We start from the raw sequence: 16110 nt of genomic DNA, 5'->3' as shown, positions 1-16110 counted from the left end.
TAATCTAATCTAATCTAATCTATCTATCTATCATTAGAGCAGTATCTCTCCAAGGACTTTGGTATTTTGTTCATGACACCAAAGGTAACATAAGCAATTAAAATACTTGATCAGTGCCTCCTTTAGATAATTAACTTCGAAAGGAGATATAAGTTGTTCTTCCCCAGTAGCACTAAGAGGCTATTTAAGAAGCATTGTGACGCTGATAATTCATTGATGAAACTCATGGAGTGACCATGGTAATTTTGGAGATGTTCTCTGGCCTGAGTTATGCGGGAAGTCAGATTAGATGATTGTAATGGTTCCTCTGGCCTTGGAATCTTTGAATCTATGAAAGAGCTGGGACAGCAGTAAGGACAAATATGTATTTCCAGCCATCAGCCTAATAGAAGAACAAGAACGCTCTTCCCAGCTGTGGTGATTTCAAACGGCTTGAGAAACTAGTAGAACTAAGGAGACTGAATTATCTAATTCAAGGGGCAGCTATATGTAAACTGGAATAGAGGTTTCTTTCTTTCTTTCTTTCTTACTTCTAATTACAACAGAATTTGAACTTTTTCTATCTCTCTCTCTCTGCATGGTTATCATGTAATATCTATGTTGCTGTTATATCGAAAGACTTTATAATTACTTATACTGGTTTGCTTTTGCATGTTTGGACATTTTATTTAGATAATGTGGGACTTAATTATTTGTAAAGTTTTTTGTTAAATTATTAACTCAACTTTACATATATAGACTAAATCATGCTATTTATTCAGATTTCTTTTTTTAAAAATGAATACTATATATATTCTAGATAGATGGATAGACAGATAGATTGATCAGAGGAGTAGAAAGACTCAGCTAATAGGTGGCGTCAATTTGTATAGATTGGGATTTCCTGTCAAAGGGGGTTGGTGCCTAACTGCTTAGACTCCCTCAAAAATCCTAGCTTGTAACACTAGCTCCAATAATTGACCTATCTAGACAAAATATTGCTGTTCATCATTCGCAGTGACATGGAGTCTGGTTTTCTTCAAACTCGCCCTGGTGTAAATGATGAATTACTCCACACTGAAGTGGATGGAGATGATGGATTTAAAATGGAAAAAAGGAGTAATTGTTTTAGCAACGAGGGTAATAACCACAGAGACGATTTCCCAAGGGTTGGAGTGCATTCTCCATAACTGGCCAATTTTAAATCAAGATTTTCTTTTCCCTAAAAGTTTTGCTCTACAAATTATTTTTGGGGAGTTCTGTGGCCTATGTTACACAAGAGACGGACTAAATGATCTCACTGGTTTCTTATGGCCTTTGTTCCACAAAGTGCTACTTGAAACTCGCTCTAGACCCTTCATTGTGATGAGGATACTTTTAAAATGTGTGGTGTAATGTGCCTTGTTCTGATCTCCCTTAGGCTAATTTCACATTAATTTCACTAGAAGATTTATACTAGGTCCTTCAAAGTCAATGGGCCAGCTGTTCAGCTGCTATGAATTGGTGTACAGTATTGAAATCAATTAACCAGAACCTCTGATGGCATAAAGTGGCATAGCTTCATTGGAGTCCATGGACCAGATCCACAGCTGGTGCAAATCAATCTCTTTGCTTTGGCTTCTGGTCTTCTTTAGAATGACACTAATTTATATCAGCTGAGTGTCTGGTCCAGTGAGCTGATTAATGTCAATAGGTGAGGAGTATTGGAGATTTGGAAATGAAGAACCAATCCTCTGTCACAGAGTTCATCTTGGTGGGTCTGTCCAGCCTCCCTGAATACCAGATGTTCCTCTTTGTGTTATTCACCTTCATCTACATGGCAGCCCTCATTGGAAACCTCCTCATCGTCATCACTATTACTACCAGCACCAGACTCCACACTCCCATGTATTTCTTGCTTATCAACTTGTCCTTGATAAACCTTTTATCCATCTCAGTGTCCATTCCCAAAATGCTACACAACCTTCTGGAGCACAAGAAGACCATTGCCTTCTTAGGCTGCATTACACAGATATATCTCTTCACTTGGACTCTGGGAAGTGAAGATCTGGTCCTTGCTGCCATGGCTTTTGACCGTTACGTTGCTGTCTGCCACCCTTTGCATTACACCATCATCATGAGGAAGGAGGTTTGTGTTGAGTTAATTGCTGGCGTATGGATAGCAGGACTGATCAATTCTGCAGTCAACACTGGATTTGTGCTCCATCTTTCTTTCTGTGACTCGAATATCATCAATCATTTCTTTTGTGAATTGCCAACAGTGCTAAAACTCTCCTGCTCAGACATCAGCTTCAATGAAACCCTGGCTTTTCTGGCTGACATAGTCTTTGGGATGGGCAGCTGTGTGGTAACTTTAACGTCCTATTACTTCATTCTGAGAACTATCTTGAAGATTCGCTCCATAGAAGGCAAGAAGAAAGCCTTCTCCACCTGCTCCTCCCACCTCATAGTTGTCATCTTGTACTACTCCACAGCCATTTACACCTACATACACCCCTCCTCAGCCTACTCTCCAGACAGAGACAAAGTGATCACTGTCCTATATTCCGTTATAACTCCAGCGCTAAATCCTCTCATATACTCCCTGAGAAACAAAGAGGTCAAAGAAGGCCTCAGGAAACTGATAAGAAGACTTGGGCTATATCAAAGAGAATAACATTATCCATCTATCTATCTATTGTACTTATCAGTATAGTATTTATGTACTGAAAAAGATTTGTTCTTAAAAGCTCTTGCAATTGTACTTACTTTTCAGATATAATAAAACATGTTTGTTACTGTTGATAATAATTTGGATATACCTGTAATACATCTGGGAACAGAATGCAGGTTGGGAGATGCTTTCTTTGAAAGCAGTGACTCAGACAAAATATTAGGGATTAACATATGCAATTGACTCAACATGAGGTTTGTGTGATGCTTTGGCAAAAAGGGCTAACGTGATCCTTGGATGCATAAAAAGTGAAATATCATGTAGGAAAGTAAGCTTGACTCTATACATAGCATTTTTGAGACCACTACTGGAATACTGTGTCCATTTTGGGAAGATGAAGCTGTTACAGGAGCTAAATGAATTCTTTGCATCGGTCTTCACCAGGGCCGGATTAACCTTTTGTGAGCTGTGGCACCAAACATACTTGTTTCCTTTCTTGTTTGGACATGCTCCCAACCAGCTGGAAGCTCCTTCTGCAAGCCTGACCTGCTTCCTCTTTCCCTGCTCCTCTTGACATTCCTTTCCTACTGGTGACCTCGGTTCGTTGACGTTAACTCCAGTGTCTTTAGTTGCTCTAGCTTAATGGCCCCCAGTAGTCACAGAACCACTTGTAGCTTCTCTGGCTATAGCCATGGGGCCAATTGCCAGATCCCAGCCTTAGACAGCTGCAGCTAGTAACCACAGGAGGGGGTGACAATTCAGGCTGAGCATGCTTGAACCTTGCAATGGCAGCACCAGGGACTCTAAATCCTCAGTGCTGGCCCTGGGCAGCTGTAGACTCTACAGTTAGGCACTTCCCTCCTCTAGGCCATGGCTTTAAGTACCTGCGATTCCCATCACCTGCAGCAGAGGCCACCAATTCCCACGCCCCCCTCAGCCAGCACCTAGTCGTGCAGAAAGTGCAGCTTGAATGATTTTGGAGGCTGGGGTGCCAGGAGGTTCCCATACCTGAGCAGCAGCTCTGCAACAAGCTCACATGTCCCCCCTCCCCCTGCTGTGAGACCAGGACCCTGTGAAGACGGTGGAGTTACCCTGAGTATAATCAGTTCTATCCAAAGCCTGTTGAAGTGAGTGGGAGTATTTTCATTGTCTTTAATGGGCTGTGTATAGAAGCAAAGGGCCCCATTCTAGACTCGAGGAGCAAAGTGCATTCTGTGTGGCACTGGTTTACTGTTGTAACAGGAAGGTCTCACATTACCTAGTGAATAAGCAACACCTCCTACAGCACCTAACTTTTTCTGAGAGGCTTCTCACCCAATTACTAAATGTAAACTTGCTTTGCTTACAAGGGCTGAAAATATCAGGTAGGATGGTCACAAAAGCAAGGCACTTCTGAATTCAGTAAGAATTTTGGATGTGCACAGAACACAGACAGCACTGATTCCCACATGGTTACAGAACTGCAGTAAAGTGGAACAATTTTCAGCTTGTGTGATTGGAGGATATCTGGATCCATATTATAAGACTGTCCTACATAACTAAGGAAAAATTGAGGTGCCTTTATTATTCTTTTGTTCCATTCTTTGTTTCAATGCGGAATTTGCCAGTGCAATATTACTCTCTTCCTTTTAAACAAACAAAATAAAACAAAATAAAAAATGGTAATGGCTATTGAAAATAGCAATTCCAGTCCTAGTTAGCACTCGGAAGACCCCAGCATTTGTTGCTCAATTTTTTCCTACTTTTTCTACAGCAAATTACAGTGGATCAGCATATTTGATTTGGGAGAAATGAAGTAACAGATGCCCAAACTGAGCTTGAGCCCTCCTGAATTTTGAGGTGTTCAAATCTGGAAGGCAGGTGCTAGATTCCCTTTCTGAATATTAGATAAATCTGGAAAAGAAAAAGTCAATTTCTATTTTCATGGCTCAGAAGTGGAAATCCTCCTGTACTGTATCTGAAGCTGCCCAGGTCCTCCAATAGAGCCTCCCCTCCCTTACTTTTCATTTTAACTTCTAGTGGGATCCACGTACCTCCCTTGCCAGGCTTCAGATAGAGGGGGGCACTTTCCATTTTGTCCCCCCAGTTCCTTCTTTGGGGGCTGCCAGGCAAAGTCATACTAGCATCCCTAAGCCAGTCTGGGGAAGTCTTCTGAAGGGGATATCTGGGCCAAAGCGTTCTACTCCTTGGGAACACTTGTTCCCCATTCACACTGCCACCCCCTTCTAGCAGCCAGCTCCCCATGCACAGCAAGCTGCAGGGAATGGAGTCTCTCAGCTTCCCCCTCCCTTTCCTGTTGATAGCGACCAAAGGAATGATGGGAAATGTGGGTCCTTCCCTTCTCCAGGGTAGACTCTCTAGGCAGGGAGCTGGCCACAGAATTACATCTCCCAGGGCCCCGTGGGGTCTCAGCTCCTATGCTGTATCTGGGCTGCGCTGAGGCTCCATTTCTGCAGAGGGGAGGAAGCGAGTGTTATGGGCCCCCTTCTGAGCTTGGGTCCAGCGCCATGGCACCACTGGCCCCATGGTAAATCCGGTACTGGTCTTCACTGCAGAGGATGTTCAGGAGATTTCCACATCTGAGCTCTTCTCTTTTGGTGACAAATCTGAGGAAGTGTCCCTGAGGTGTCAATAGAGGAGATTTTGGAGCAAATTGATACATTAAACAATAAGAAGTCACCAGGACCAGATGGTATTCACACAAGAGTTCTGAAGAAACTCAAATGTGAAATTACAGAACTAAATGTGGTTTGTGACCTATCATTTAAATCAGCTTCTGTACCAGATGACTGGAGAATAGCTAATGTAACGCCAATTTTTAAAATGGGCTCCAGAGGCAATCCCAGCAATTACAGGTCTGTGAGCCTAACTTCAGTACCAGATTAATTGGTGGAAACTATAGTAAAGAATAGAATTATCGGACACACAGATAGACACAATTTTGGGGGGAAGAGACAACATGGATTTTGTAAAGGGAAATCATGGCTCACCAATCTATTAGAGATCTTTGAGGGGGTCAACATGTGGACAAGGGGGATCCAGTGGATATAGTGAACTTGGACTTTCAGAAAGCCTTTGATAAGTTCCCTCACCAAAGGCTCTTACATGAAGTAAGCAGTCATGGGATAAGGAGGGAAGGTCCTCTCATGGATCAGTAACTGCTTAAAAGATAGGAAACAAAAGGTAGGAATAAATTATCAGTTTTCAGAATGGAGACAGGTGAATAGCAGGGTCTTCCAAACATCTATACTGGGACAGTGCTGGTCAATATAACTAGGAATGTAACTAGGAAGCTTTAGTGTATTGTTCATTTGGGAGCAGCGACCCTGTGAATACTACAAGTGCCCAATGCACCAGGAGCTACACACTCCGGGGGGATGCTTGGAGGGCTTTAGGGCTGGAGAACTGGCAGAGGGACAGCAGAGCCTGTGTAGGCTGATCGGGCAGCTCTTGTGATGCCCACAGCGAGTGCAGTCAGGGAGTTGACCCACGGCACGGCCAGTGTTCCCTCAGAGCAGGTGGTAGTGAGGTGCCTCAGAAGTCCTTGGTACCCCTGGGAAGCATCACAGTCTCCTGAGGACCATTAAGTATTAGTGTAACTAACCTATCAGTAGAGGGTCATCTAGGTGAAGTTTAATGGCCTGTGATATACAGGAGCTCAGACTGGATGATCTAATGGTCCCTTCTGGCCCATGAATCTAGGAATTTTGCTATCACTCCTCCTGTGTTTAATCCATCATACTCAGAGGAGCATTGTTAACTTCTCTATGCCTCCCATGCTTTGTCTGTGTTGTCTTCCTACTCTATGAGGCATGGACTGTTTCTCATTGTGTGTTCCTACACTGCAGAGCACATTGGAGCCTTGACTGGGACCTGTAGTTGCTAGAGTAATACACGATAACGATGATGGATGATGTAAACATGCTGGTTAATTTTCATTCCAGGGTACCATGAAGCTCTAAACTTTTCCTTTCTCCTAAAATATAAACAGGGAGCCCTGGCTTCTGTTCCTGGCTCTGCCATTGACCTTCTGTGTGAACTTGAGCTAGTCACTTTCCTGCTCAGTGCCTCAGTTTCCCCTCCCATCCTTTGCCTGTCTTCTCTATTTGGATTGTAAACACTTTGCTTCAGGGGCTGTCTCTTATTCTGTTTCTGTACTGTGTATAGTACAAAAGAAGCCTGATCTTGGGTAGGGCCTTTAGATGCTATTTTATTATTATTATTATTATTAGTAGTAGTAGTAGTAGTAATAATAATTAATAATGTCAACATATTTTATTCATATTCATCATTCTTATTTCATAGAGTAGCTGCCCCTGTCTGACTTTGTTTCTCTAACTGATCGGCGTGAGTTGGACACAGCTATTGGACTTAAAGCACAAATTAAATCAGGACTGTGTGATAGTGATCACTGTGGTCATTTCTGGGCTTAAAAATCCATACCTCTATGAATGATTACACTGGTCTACAATTTTTGAGAAGTCGTCTGCTTCAGAGATAAAATGTGCTATTTAATATGTATTTTGATGTGCTGAATTCAAATATGACAATTAAAACAACTGATTGGCTACTGTTTCTAAGTTATTTAAGTTTTTACATTTTATGTCTATGTATATTGTGTAGATAGCAGAGTTTTAATCATAAATTGTAAACCTAGGTCTTTTCATGTGTTTATGGTTGCTTTACATGATAATATTTCACCTGTCCTGTTTATGTAACACTTTAAAAATCAGCAAAAGGGTTATCTAACTAAAATTTATTATGAAACAAAAGGCAAAAAACTATTAAGTACATAGTTTAGTCCTATTCAGTGTCTACTCAGCGCTTCTTGGCTTGTCTCTTGTACTCATTAAATGGAGTATCTCTTGTCACTGTCGAGCAATAGTCTGCAAGCATTGATGGACTCCATTTGCCCTGATAGCGTTTCTCCATTGTTGCAATGTCCTGGTGAAATCGCTCGCCGTGCTCGTCGCTCACTGCTCCGCAGTTCAGTGGAAAAAAATCTAGATGAGAGTGCAAAAAATGTATCTTTAGTGACATGTTGCAACCAAGGCTTTTGTATGCCTTGAGGAGGTTTTCCACCAACAACCTGTAGTTGTCTGCCTTTTTGTTTCTGAGAAAATTTATTGCCACTAACTGGAGGGCTTTCCATGCCGTCTTTTCCTTGCCACGCAGTGCATGGTCAAATGCATCATCTCGAAGAAGTTCACGAATCTGAGGACCAACAAAGACACCTTCCTTTATCTTAGCTTCACTTAACCTTGGAAATTTTCCATGGAGGTACTTGAAAGCTGCTTGTGTTTTGTCAATGGCCTTGACAAAGTTCTTCATCAGACCCAGCTTGATGTGTAAGGGTGGTAACAAAATCTTCCTTGATTCAGCAAGTGGTGGATGCTGAACACTTTTCCTCCCAGGCTCCAGTGACTGTCGGAGTGGCCAATCTTTCTTGATGTAGTGGGAATCTCTTGCACGACTATCCCATTCGCAGAGAAAACAGCAGTACTTTGTGTATCCAGTCTGCAGACCAAGCAAGAGAGCAACAACCTTCAAATCGCCACAAAACTGCCACTGATGTTGGTCATAATTTATGCACCTCAAAAGTTGTTTCATGTTGTCATAGGTTTCCTTCATATGGACTGCATGACCAACTGGAATTGATGGCAAAACATTGCCATTATGCAGTAAAACAGCTTTAAGACTCGTCTTCGATGAATCAATGAACAGTCTCCACTCATCTGGATCGTGAACGATGTTGAGGGCTGCCATCACACCATCGATGTTGTTGCAGGCTACAAGATCACCTTCCATGAAGAAGAATGGGACAAGATCCTTTTGACGGTCACGGAACATGGAAACCCTAACATCACCTGCCAGGAGATTCCACTGCTGTAGTCTGGAGCCCAACAGCTCTGCCTTACTCTTGGGTAGTTCCCTGGCAAGGTCATTCAGTTCACCTTGTGTTATGAGGTGTGGTTCAGAGGAGGAGGATGGGAGAAAATGTGGGTCCTGTGACATTGATGGTTCAGGACCAGAAGTTTCATCCTCTTCCTCTTCCTCGTCTGACTCAAGTGAGAATGATTCTGGTGCATCAGGAACCGGCAGTCCTTCTCTGTGGGGTACTGGGCGTATAGCTGATGGAATGTTTGGATAATGCACAGTCCACTTTTTCTTCTTTGACACACCTTTCCCAAGTGGAGGCACCATGCAGAAGTAACAATTGCTGGTATGATCTGTTGGCTCTCTCCAAATCATTGGCACTGCAAAAGGCATAGATTTCCTTTTCCTGTTCAACCACTGGCGAAGATTTGTTGCACAAGTGTTGCAGCATATGTGTGGGGCCCACCTCTTGTCCTGATCTCCAATTTTGCAGCCAAAATAAAGGTGATAGGCTTTCTTAACCATACTGCGCTTTTGTGATGCAAAAGTCACTTCACCACAAACATAGCAGTAGTTATCTGCACTGTTCACACAAGTACGAGGCATCTCTGCTCACTTTGGCTAAACAGAAATGTGTCCCTTTGCAAAATCAAACACTGACAAATAAGAGAGCACGACACTGTATGATTTCTAGAGCTGATACAGGGCAATTTGTTCAGCAGAGTGATGTAAGCTTCGTTATGATTGCATCATCCATGACTTCTAGGAATAACATGATGCAATTCATATCATGTATGACGCAATACCAGCTTCAGATTGCATCATTCATTGTTTTGCCTAAAAAGCAAGTACTGTCCAAATCCAGTCATAGATTTATTCATAAATCCAGTCAAAGATGTATTTTAGTCATTTCTGGTTTAAATTGAGATCCCTTCCCTTTATAACTCACTTATCCTCCGCTATTCCCAAGTCAAGGGTCGTATATACTGACCCAATAGCATAACTTGAAAACTAGAGCCAATCAACAATTTTAAGCATCATTTTCGTTCTCAGTGACCCAGAATTAGTAAAGTTGGACTACATTTATTTCAGAAGCATTTTGCCTGTAGAGCAGTGTTATCTCCTTCTATCCAGTTCCTCTTCTGTCTCATTCCTTCTCCTCTGCTGCTATCTAGTGATCACATAATGCAAACCGCATTTCTTTGCTATCACCTGCATGCTTCATCTTTTCTCTTTACTGTTCTATTATGATACTGCACTGGTCAATCAGAATTTCAGATCTCATATCATAGAATCATAGAATCATAGACTCTCAGGGTTGGAAGGGACCTCAGGAGGTCATCTAGTCCAACCCCCTGCTCAAAGAGGACCAAACCCAACTAAATCATCTCCTTGGGGCACTCTGAATTTGGACTGGATAGTGGTGTTGCAGGCCGCCACAGAATCATAGAATCATAGAATTCAAGATCAGAAGGGACCATTATGATCATCTAGTCTGACCTCCTGCAAGATGCAGGCCACATAAGCCGATCTACCCACTCCTTTAGCAAGCGACCCCTGCCCCATGCTTCGGAGGAAGGCGAAAAACCTCCAGGGCCACTGCCAATCTGCCCTGGAGGAAAATTCCTTCCCGACCCCAAATATGGCGGTCAGCTGAACCCCGAGCATGCGGGCAAGACTCTCCAGCCATACCCTCTGGAAAAAGGTTAAGAATATCATATCATTGACCCATTGTACTATTTACCAGTTTGGCACTTAATTGACCCACAGAGATTGGCCTTTTTATTGTTAATCCATCAGCAAGCATGGTTTGTGGGCCCCAATCCTGGTAACCCTGAGACCAATGGGAGATTGGCTTTGATCGTTGTGGGGTCAGGTTTGGGACCCATTTTTTGGGATTACAATGTCTGTGCAGGTAGCTAAAGGCGTCCGAACACTGCAGTGTCTGAACACTCCAACGCCAATGAAAAATGTCACCTCCTAGCATTCACATGAGGTAGGGAAGGAGCTTTATCCTAATTCCAAAGGGACGGGAATTAAGGCACAGATGGCTGTATCCTTAGATGCTGCAAATCTACCTTACTAGGCATTTAGGCAGGCCTCTGCACAGAGTATCTCGGTGCCTTGCAGTCATTAATATTAACAATTTACTGTCACAGCACCTCTGGGAGGAAGGGAAGTGCCATTATGCTTATTTTACACCTGGGGAAACTGAGGTAAAGGGCAGTTTAGGTGACTTGTGTAGTTACACAGACAGCCCGTGGGGATCTGGCCCATTGACTCCAACGGAGCTATGGCTAATTTATGCCAGTTGAGGATCTGGCCCGTTGGCTCCAGTGATGCTATGGCTGATTTATACCAGCTGGCATCCGGCCCATTCATTCCAATGTAGCGACCACCAATTTACACCAGCTGGGGATCTGACCTCGCCGACTCCAGTGGAACAAAGGCTGATTTACACTGACTGGGATATGGCCTACAGGAATGAAGGTTGTTGAGATTTGCCTAGGGGATTTAGACACACTATGCCCATTAATTTTTGTTTGAAATCATTAGTCTATGTGGTCTGCTCATTGTCATGCAGGAAGTCTGAGACAAAAGCCAGGCACTGAGCTGAGATTTCAGAGTGCTAGCCCAGTGCCTGGAACACAAGATCGGCTTCATCTCCATGCTGGAACTGCTGGGTGAGGGTCTCTAGCCTGTACCAGGGCCGGCTCCAGACCCCAGCGCGCCAAGCTTGGGGCGGCGTGCCACGGGAGGGCAGCAGGCGGCTCCAGTGCACCTCCTGCAGGCGTCCCTGCGGAGGGTCCGCTGGTCCTGTGGCTTCGGTGGAGCATCCGCAGACATGCCTGTGGGAGGTCCACCGGAGCCGCGGGACCAGCGGACCCTCCGCAGGCACGTCTGCAGGAGGTCCACTGGAGCCGCGGGACCGGCGACCGCCAGAGCGCCCCCCGCGGCGTGCCACCCTGCTTGGGGCGGCGCAATTCCTAGAGTCGCCCCTGGCCTGTACTATGCGCTCTGTACATAAAGGGCCAGATTTTAAAGGTATTTAGGGGCCTGGGGGAATTTCTAAAGCCCGTGGGCCTAGATACTTTGAAAATCCCACTAGGTTCCTAAACACCTTTACAAATCTGGCCATAGGTCTACACCACAGAGCCTATGCAAACAGATGTCCCAGACTGAGGGTTTTGTCAGTGTATCTATGTTGGTTAGGGGTATGTTCGCTGAAGACCAGGCCTTAGAGAAATTGTGATAAATAGATTTTCAAACATTCTTTATCATTAAGCACCCTGCACATAAATTAAAATTGGATCCCTCCTTTCCCCTAAACAACCAGATTTAGGAAGGGTTTTTATACATGCTAATTCAGTTGGGATTCATGGCCAACATTTCCAAACTTGGGTGACTAAAGCTAAAATAATAATGAGGCTGGGATTTTCAATGTAGCCAAAGGGAATTAGACACTTGAATCCTATTGGATGTCAAAGGAGTTTGGGCCTCTAACTTCTATAATCTCCTTTTGAAATGCCAGACTTAGCTCTTCTGTGGCACTTCCACAGATCTCAAAGCACCGTGTGTGTGTGTGTGTGTGTGTGTGTGCGCGTGTGTGTGTGTTTCACTGCTGCATCCTGCTGGAGGGAATGAGGCCTTGTCAGTATGTGTCTGTGTTTCACTGCCAGCCTCTGCTGAAAGGAATGAGACCTGCTTACTATATGTGTGACTGCTGCGGCCTGAAGGAAGGAATGTATGTGTGTGTGTTGGGTGACCAGATGTCCTGATTTTACAGGGACAGTCCTGATTTTTGGGTCTTTTTCTTCTATAGGTTCCTATTACCCCCCACCCCCTGTCCTGATTTTTCACATTTGCTGTCTGGTCACCCTAGTGTGTGTGTGTGTGTGTGTACATGTTTTGCTGTTGTCCCTGACTGAAACCTTCAGCGTCTAGTTTCAGAGCCCGGATATACAGACTTGGGCTCGTGCTATGGAGCTGAAAACAGCCATGCAGACATTCGAACTCAGGATCTGAAGCCCACCCCCTCCCCTGGCTTCAGAGCCCGATCTCCAGCCTGAGATGCAACGTCTGCCGAGCTGTTTTTAGTGCCATAGTACTAGGGTTGCTAACCCTCCTGGATTGTCCTCGAGTCTCCAGGAATTAAAGATTAATCTTTAATTAAAGGTTGCGTCATGGGATGAAACTCCCAGGAACAGGTCCAACCAAAATTGGCAACCGCATGTAGCACAAGCCCCATGAGCCCGACTCTGCAAACCAGGCTTGGAGATTGGCTGCAGCGGGTGTTAAAACGCAACGCGATGTACCCTTCTCGGCCTGTGCTGCAGACTGGTTCACTGTCAGGACTGTGTGCATGCGCACACAGGACTGGAACACTGGGGCGGGCGGAGCTGCAGGTCACAGCAGTGGGGCACAGCAGTGGGGCATTGTGTGGGGAGAGGGCATGGCTAAACTTGACAAGCAGAGGGTCAGGATCCAGAGGAATTGTCAGTGTTGTGTGTTTGGGGCTGGACAGCCATGACAGAGCAGGTTGTAACTCATTATTGTCATGCACTGGCAGAGCAGGGAAGTATTTGGGGTCAGGAATAGTAGGGTATTGTGAGTCAGGACTGAGGTACATCAGCAGAGCTGTGAAGGGAGCCAGGGCTGGAATAGTAGGGGATTGCAGGTTGGGATTGAGGGACATGGGTATAGCTGTGAGGGGAACAGGGCTGGGACACCAGAGTCCATGAATCTGGATTGCAGTGAATCTGCAGAGCTGTATATGTGAGAGCCCAGAGATGAAATAGGTGGCTGCAGGTTAGGATTAACAGGCATTGGCAGAGGTGAGGGTTGGGGGAGCCCAGGGCTGGGGTAGCAGGGGGGTCTATGTTTTGGCATTGAGGTCATCAGCAGAACTGTGTGTATGAGAGAGTGATCAAGTCTAGAAATGGAACAGCAGAGGGCTGCAGGGCAGGACTAGGGAATATTGGCAGAGCTGTGGGGGAAAGCCCAGGACTAGGATAGAAAGGGTCTGCAACTCAGGATTGAGGGGCACCGGCAGAGCTCTATGTGTGTGTGAGTGCATGTGCGTGCACACATATGTGTGATGGAGCAGGAATTTTTCATATTTTGGATTAATAGTGTGTGTGCCTCAGTTTCCTGTATAAGGTGTATCGTTAACTAGGTGGTGGGAAAGGGTTGTTTACTCTTTGCAGAGACACAGGTGTGTGGCCTGTGCCCCTATGCCCATGGAGAAGACAATGGCCACTCCAATTGCCCGAACATTTGGCACCTATCAACAAGTGACATAGATGTCCCACCCTCATAGAATCATAGAATCATAGAATATCAGAGTTGGAAAGGACCTCGGGAGGTAATCTAGTCCAACTTCCTGCTCAAAGCAGGACCAATTCCCAACTAAATCATCCCAGTCAGGGCTTTGTCAAGCCTGACCCTAAAAACCTCTAAGGAAGGAGATTCCACCACCTCCCTAGATAACCCATTCCAGTGCTTCACCATTCTCCGAGTGAAAAAGTTTTTCCTAATATCCAACCTAAACCTCCCCCACTGCAACTTGAGACTGCTTGTTCTGTCATCAGGTACCACTGAGAACATTCTAGATCCATCGTCTTTGGAACCCCCTTTCAGGTAGTTGAAAGCCGCTATCAAATCCCCCCTCATTCTTCTCTTCTGCAGACTAAACAATCCCAGTTCCCTCAGCTTCTCCTCATAAGTCATGTGCTCCAGCCTCCTAATCATTTTTGTTGCCCTCCGCTGGACTCTTTCCAATTTCTCCACATCCTTCTTGTAGTGTGGGACCCAAAACTGGACACAGTATTCCAGATGAGGCCTCACCAATGTCGAATAGAGGGGAATGATCACGTCCCTCGATCTGCTGGCAATGCCCCTACTTATACTGCCTAAAATGCCATTAGCCTTCTTGGCAACAAGGGCACACCATCGACTCATATCCAGGTTCTCATCCACTGTAACCCCTAAGTCCTTTTCTGCAGACCTGCTTCCTAGCCATTCGGTCCCTAGTTTGTAAGAGTGAATGGGATTCTTCCGTCCTAAGTGCAGTACTCTGCACTTGTCCTTGTTGAACCTCATCAGGTTTCTTTTGGTTCAATACTTTAATTTGTCTAAGTCTCTCTGTACCCTATCCCTACCCTCCAGCGTATCTACCACTCTTCCCAGTTTAGTGTCATCTGCAAACTTGCTGAGCGTGCAGTCCACGCCATCCTCCAGATCATTAATGAAGATATTGAACAAAACCAGCCCGAGAACCGACCCTTGGGGCACTCCACTTGAAACCGGCTGCCAACTAGACATGGAGCCATTGATCACTCCTTAGGAGCCCAGGCAGGTGTAATCAGTGGAGGACAAAGGACTGAGGAGGAGCCGGGGGGCGGGAGGTGTTGTTAATTGTGGGCTGATGGAGGCAGGGAGATGCTTCTGGACTAAGACTAAAGGAGGGTCAGAGGGGTCTGGGCTCTGGGGCTGACGCAGATGGACTATGCTGCATGTACTCCATATTAACTAAGGACGTTCTATGCTGTGTTCCAGACATTTTACAAGGCTGGCTGAGTGTCACTGCAGATTTAGGAAGGTTGTAGTGCATGGCTCCCTTTGGGTGTGGAAGTCCCCCTTTGGTGTCCAACTCATGGGGACTCGCTGCAGGGAGCTCATGGTGTGACGCAGGGGTGCTGAAGGCTCTGACGTTTGGTCCCAGGGGACGGTGAAGCCAAGTGGCTTACCCTAGTGAGAGCGTGACCCTCAGGGGGCTGGCACACTGAAGGAATCCTCCTACAAACTGTTACAGAGCCGTTGAAGACAGACATGCCATTTCTCATGAATTTACTGTTGGTAGACACGATTGCTAAGTCAAATTAAGCATAACTCAGGATCTCATGATAGAGCTCTCAAATCTCAGGATTTTTTTCCTGCTGGTGTGATTTGCCTGAAGTTTCTCAGTTTTCCTGAATACAGCAGACCAACTGGGGAGAGCTCCATCTCCTCTCTCCAGTACAGCGCCCGGAATCAGTCCATCAGCTTGGTGAACAGTATCAGCATCCTGCCCGCTGCTGCCATTTGGCTTGCTCTGGGTGGGTCTGCGCTACCTCCCCCAGCCCAGCCCAGGGAGGAGACTCCAGGCCCCGCCACCACCACTGCTCCCTTCTGGCCAGGAGCCCTCACTGGGCCTAGTCGACCAGGCTGTGTCCGCTAGTTTCCTCTATGGGCCAGGCCCGCTTCCGACCACCCCCCACCCTGGGCCTGCACTCGGCCCCCCAACACTGCAGGGCCTAACCCCCAAACCCCAAGGCCTGGTCTGCCCCTCACACCCACAAACCAGGGCCTTTCCCCCTCCCCCTTTCCTCCAGGGCCAGGACTTACCTCCCACATACACACACACTCAGGGGCCTAACCTCACCCCCCCAACCCCAGACTGGGTTTGCCCCCACACACACCTCAGGGCCTAACCCCTTCCCTCCCCCCCTACACCTTCAGGTAACCAAGGTTTGCTTGCCCAAGATAGCACTATATCACCTTTACTTAAGGTGTCCAGTGACCTCCCGTGCTTGGGCTCTGACTAATTAGAATGTAGCATT

The 16110-nt window shown here is 45.8% G+C and overlaps 1 protein-coding gene across 1 annotated transcript; it reads left to right on the top strand.

Annotated features, from left to right (window-relative positions):
* Positions 1-1693: 1693 nt before the first annotated feature.
* LOC123348382 (olfactory receptor 13G1-like) lies at positions 1694-2635 on the top strand. Its single transcript, XM_044985900.1, has one exon. The coding sequence runs from the start codon at positions 1697-1699 to the stop codon at positions 2633-2635; it is 939 nt and encodes a 312-aa protein (XP_044841835.1). The 5' UTR covers positions 1694-1696.
* The last annotated feature ends 13475 nt before the right edge of the window (positions 2636-16110 follow it).

Source organism: Mauremys mutica, chromosome 13 (genome assembly GCF_020497125.1).
Source record: "Mauremys mutica isolate MM-2020 ecotype Southern chromosome 13, ASM2049712v1, whole genome shotgun sequence".
Classification (NCBI taxonomy): domain Eukaryota; kingdom Metazoa; phylum Chordata; order Testudines; family Geoemydidae; genus Mauremys; species Mauremys mutica.
Note: the sequence above shows the minus strand (reverse complement) of the source record. Positions and strands in the feature narration are given on the sequence as shown.

Excerpts from the sequence above, each read along its gene's own strand:
- LOC123348382 (XM_044985900.1), top strand. The coding sequence starts at position 1,697 with ATGAAGAACCAATCCTCTGTCACAGAGTTCATCTTGGTGGGTCTGTCC.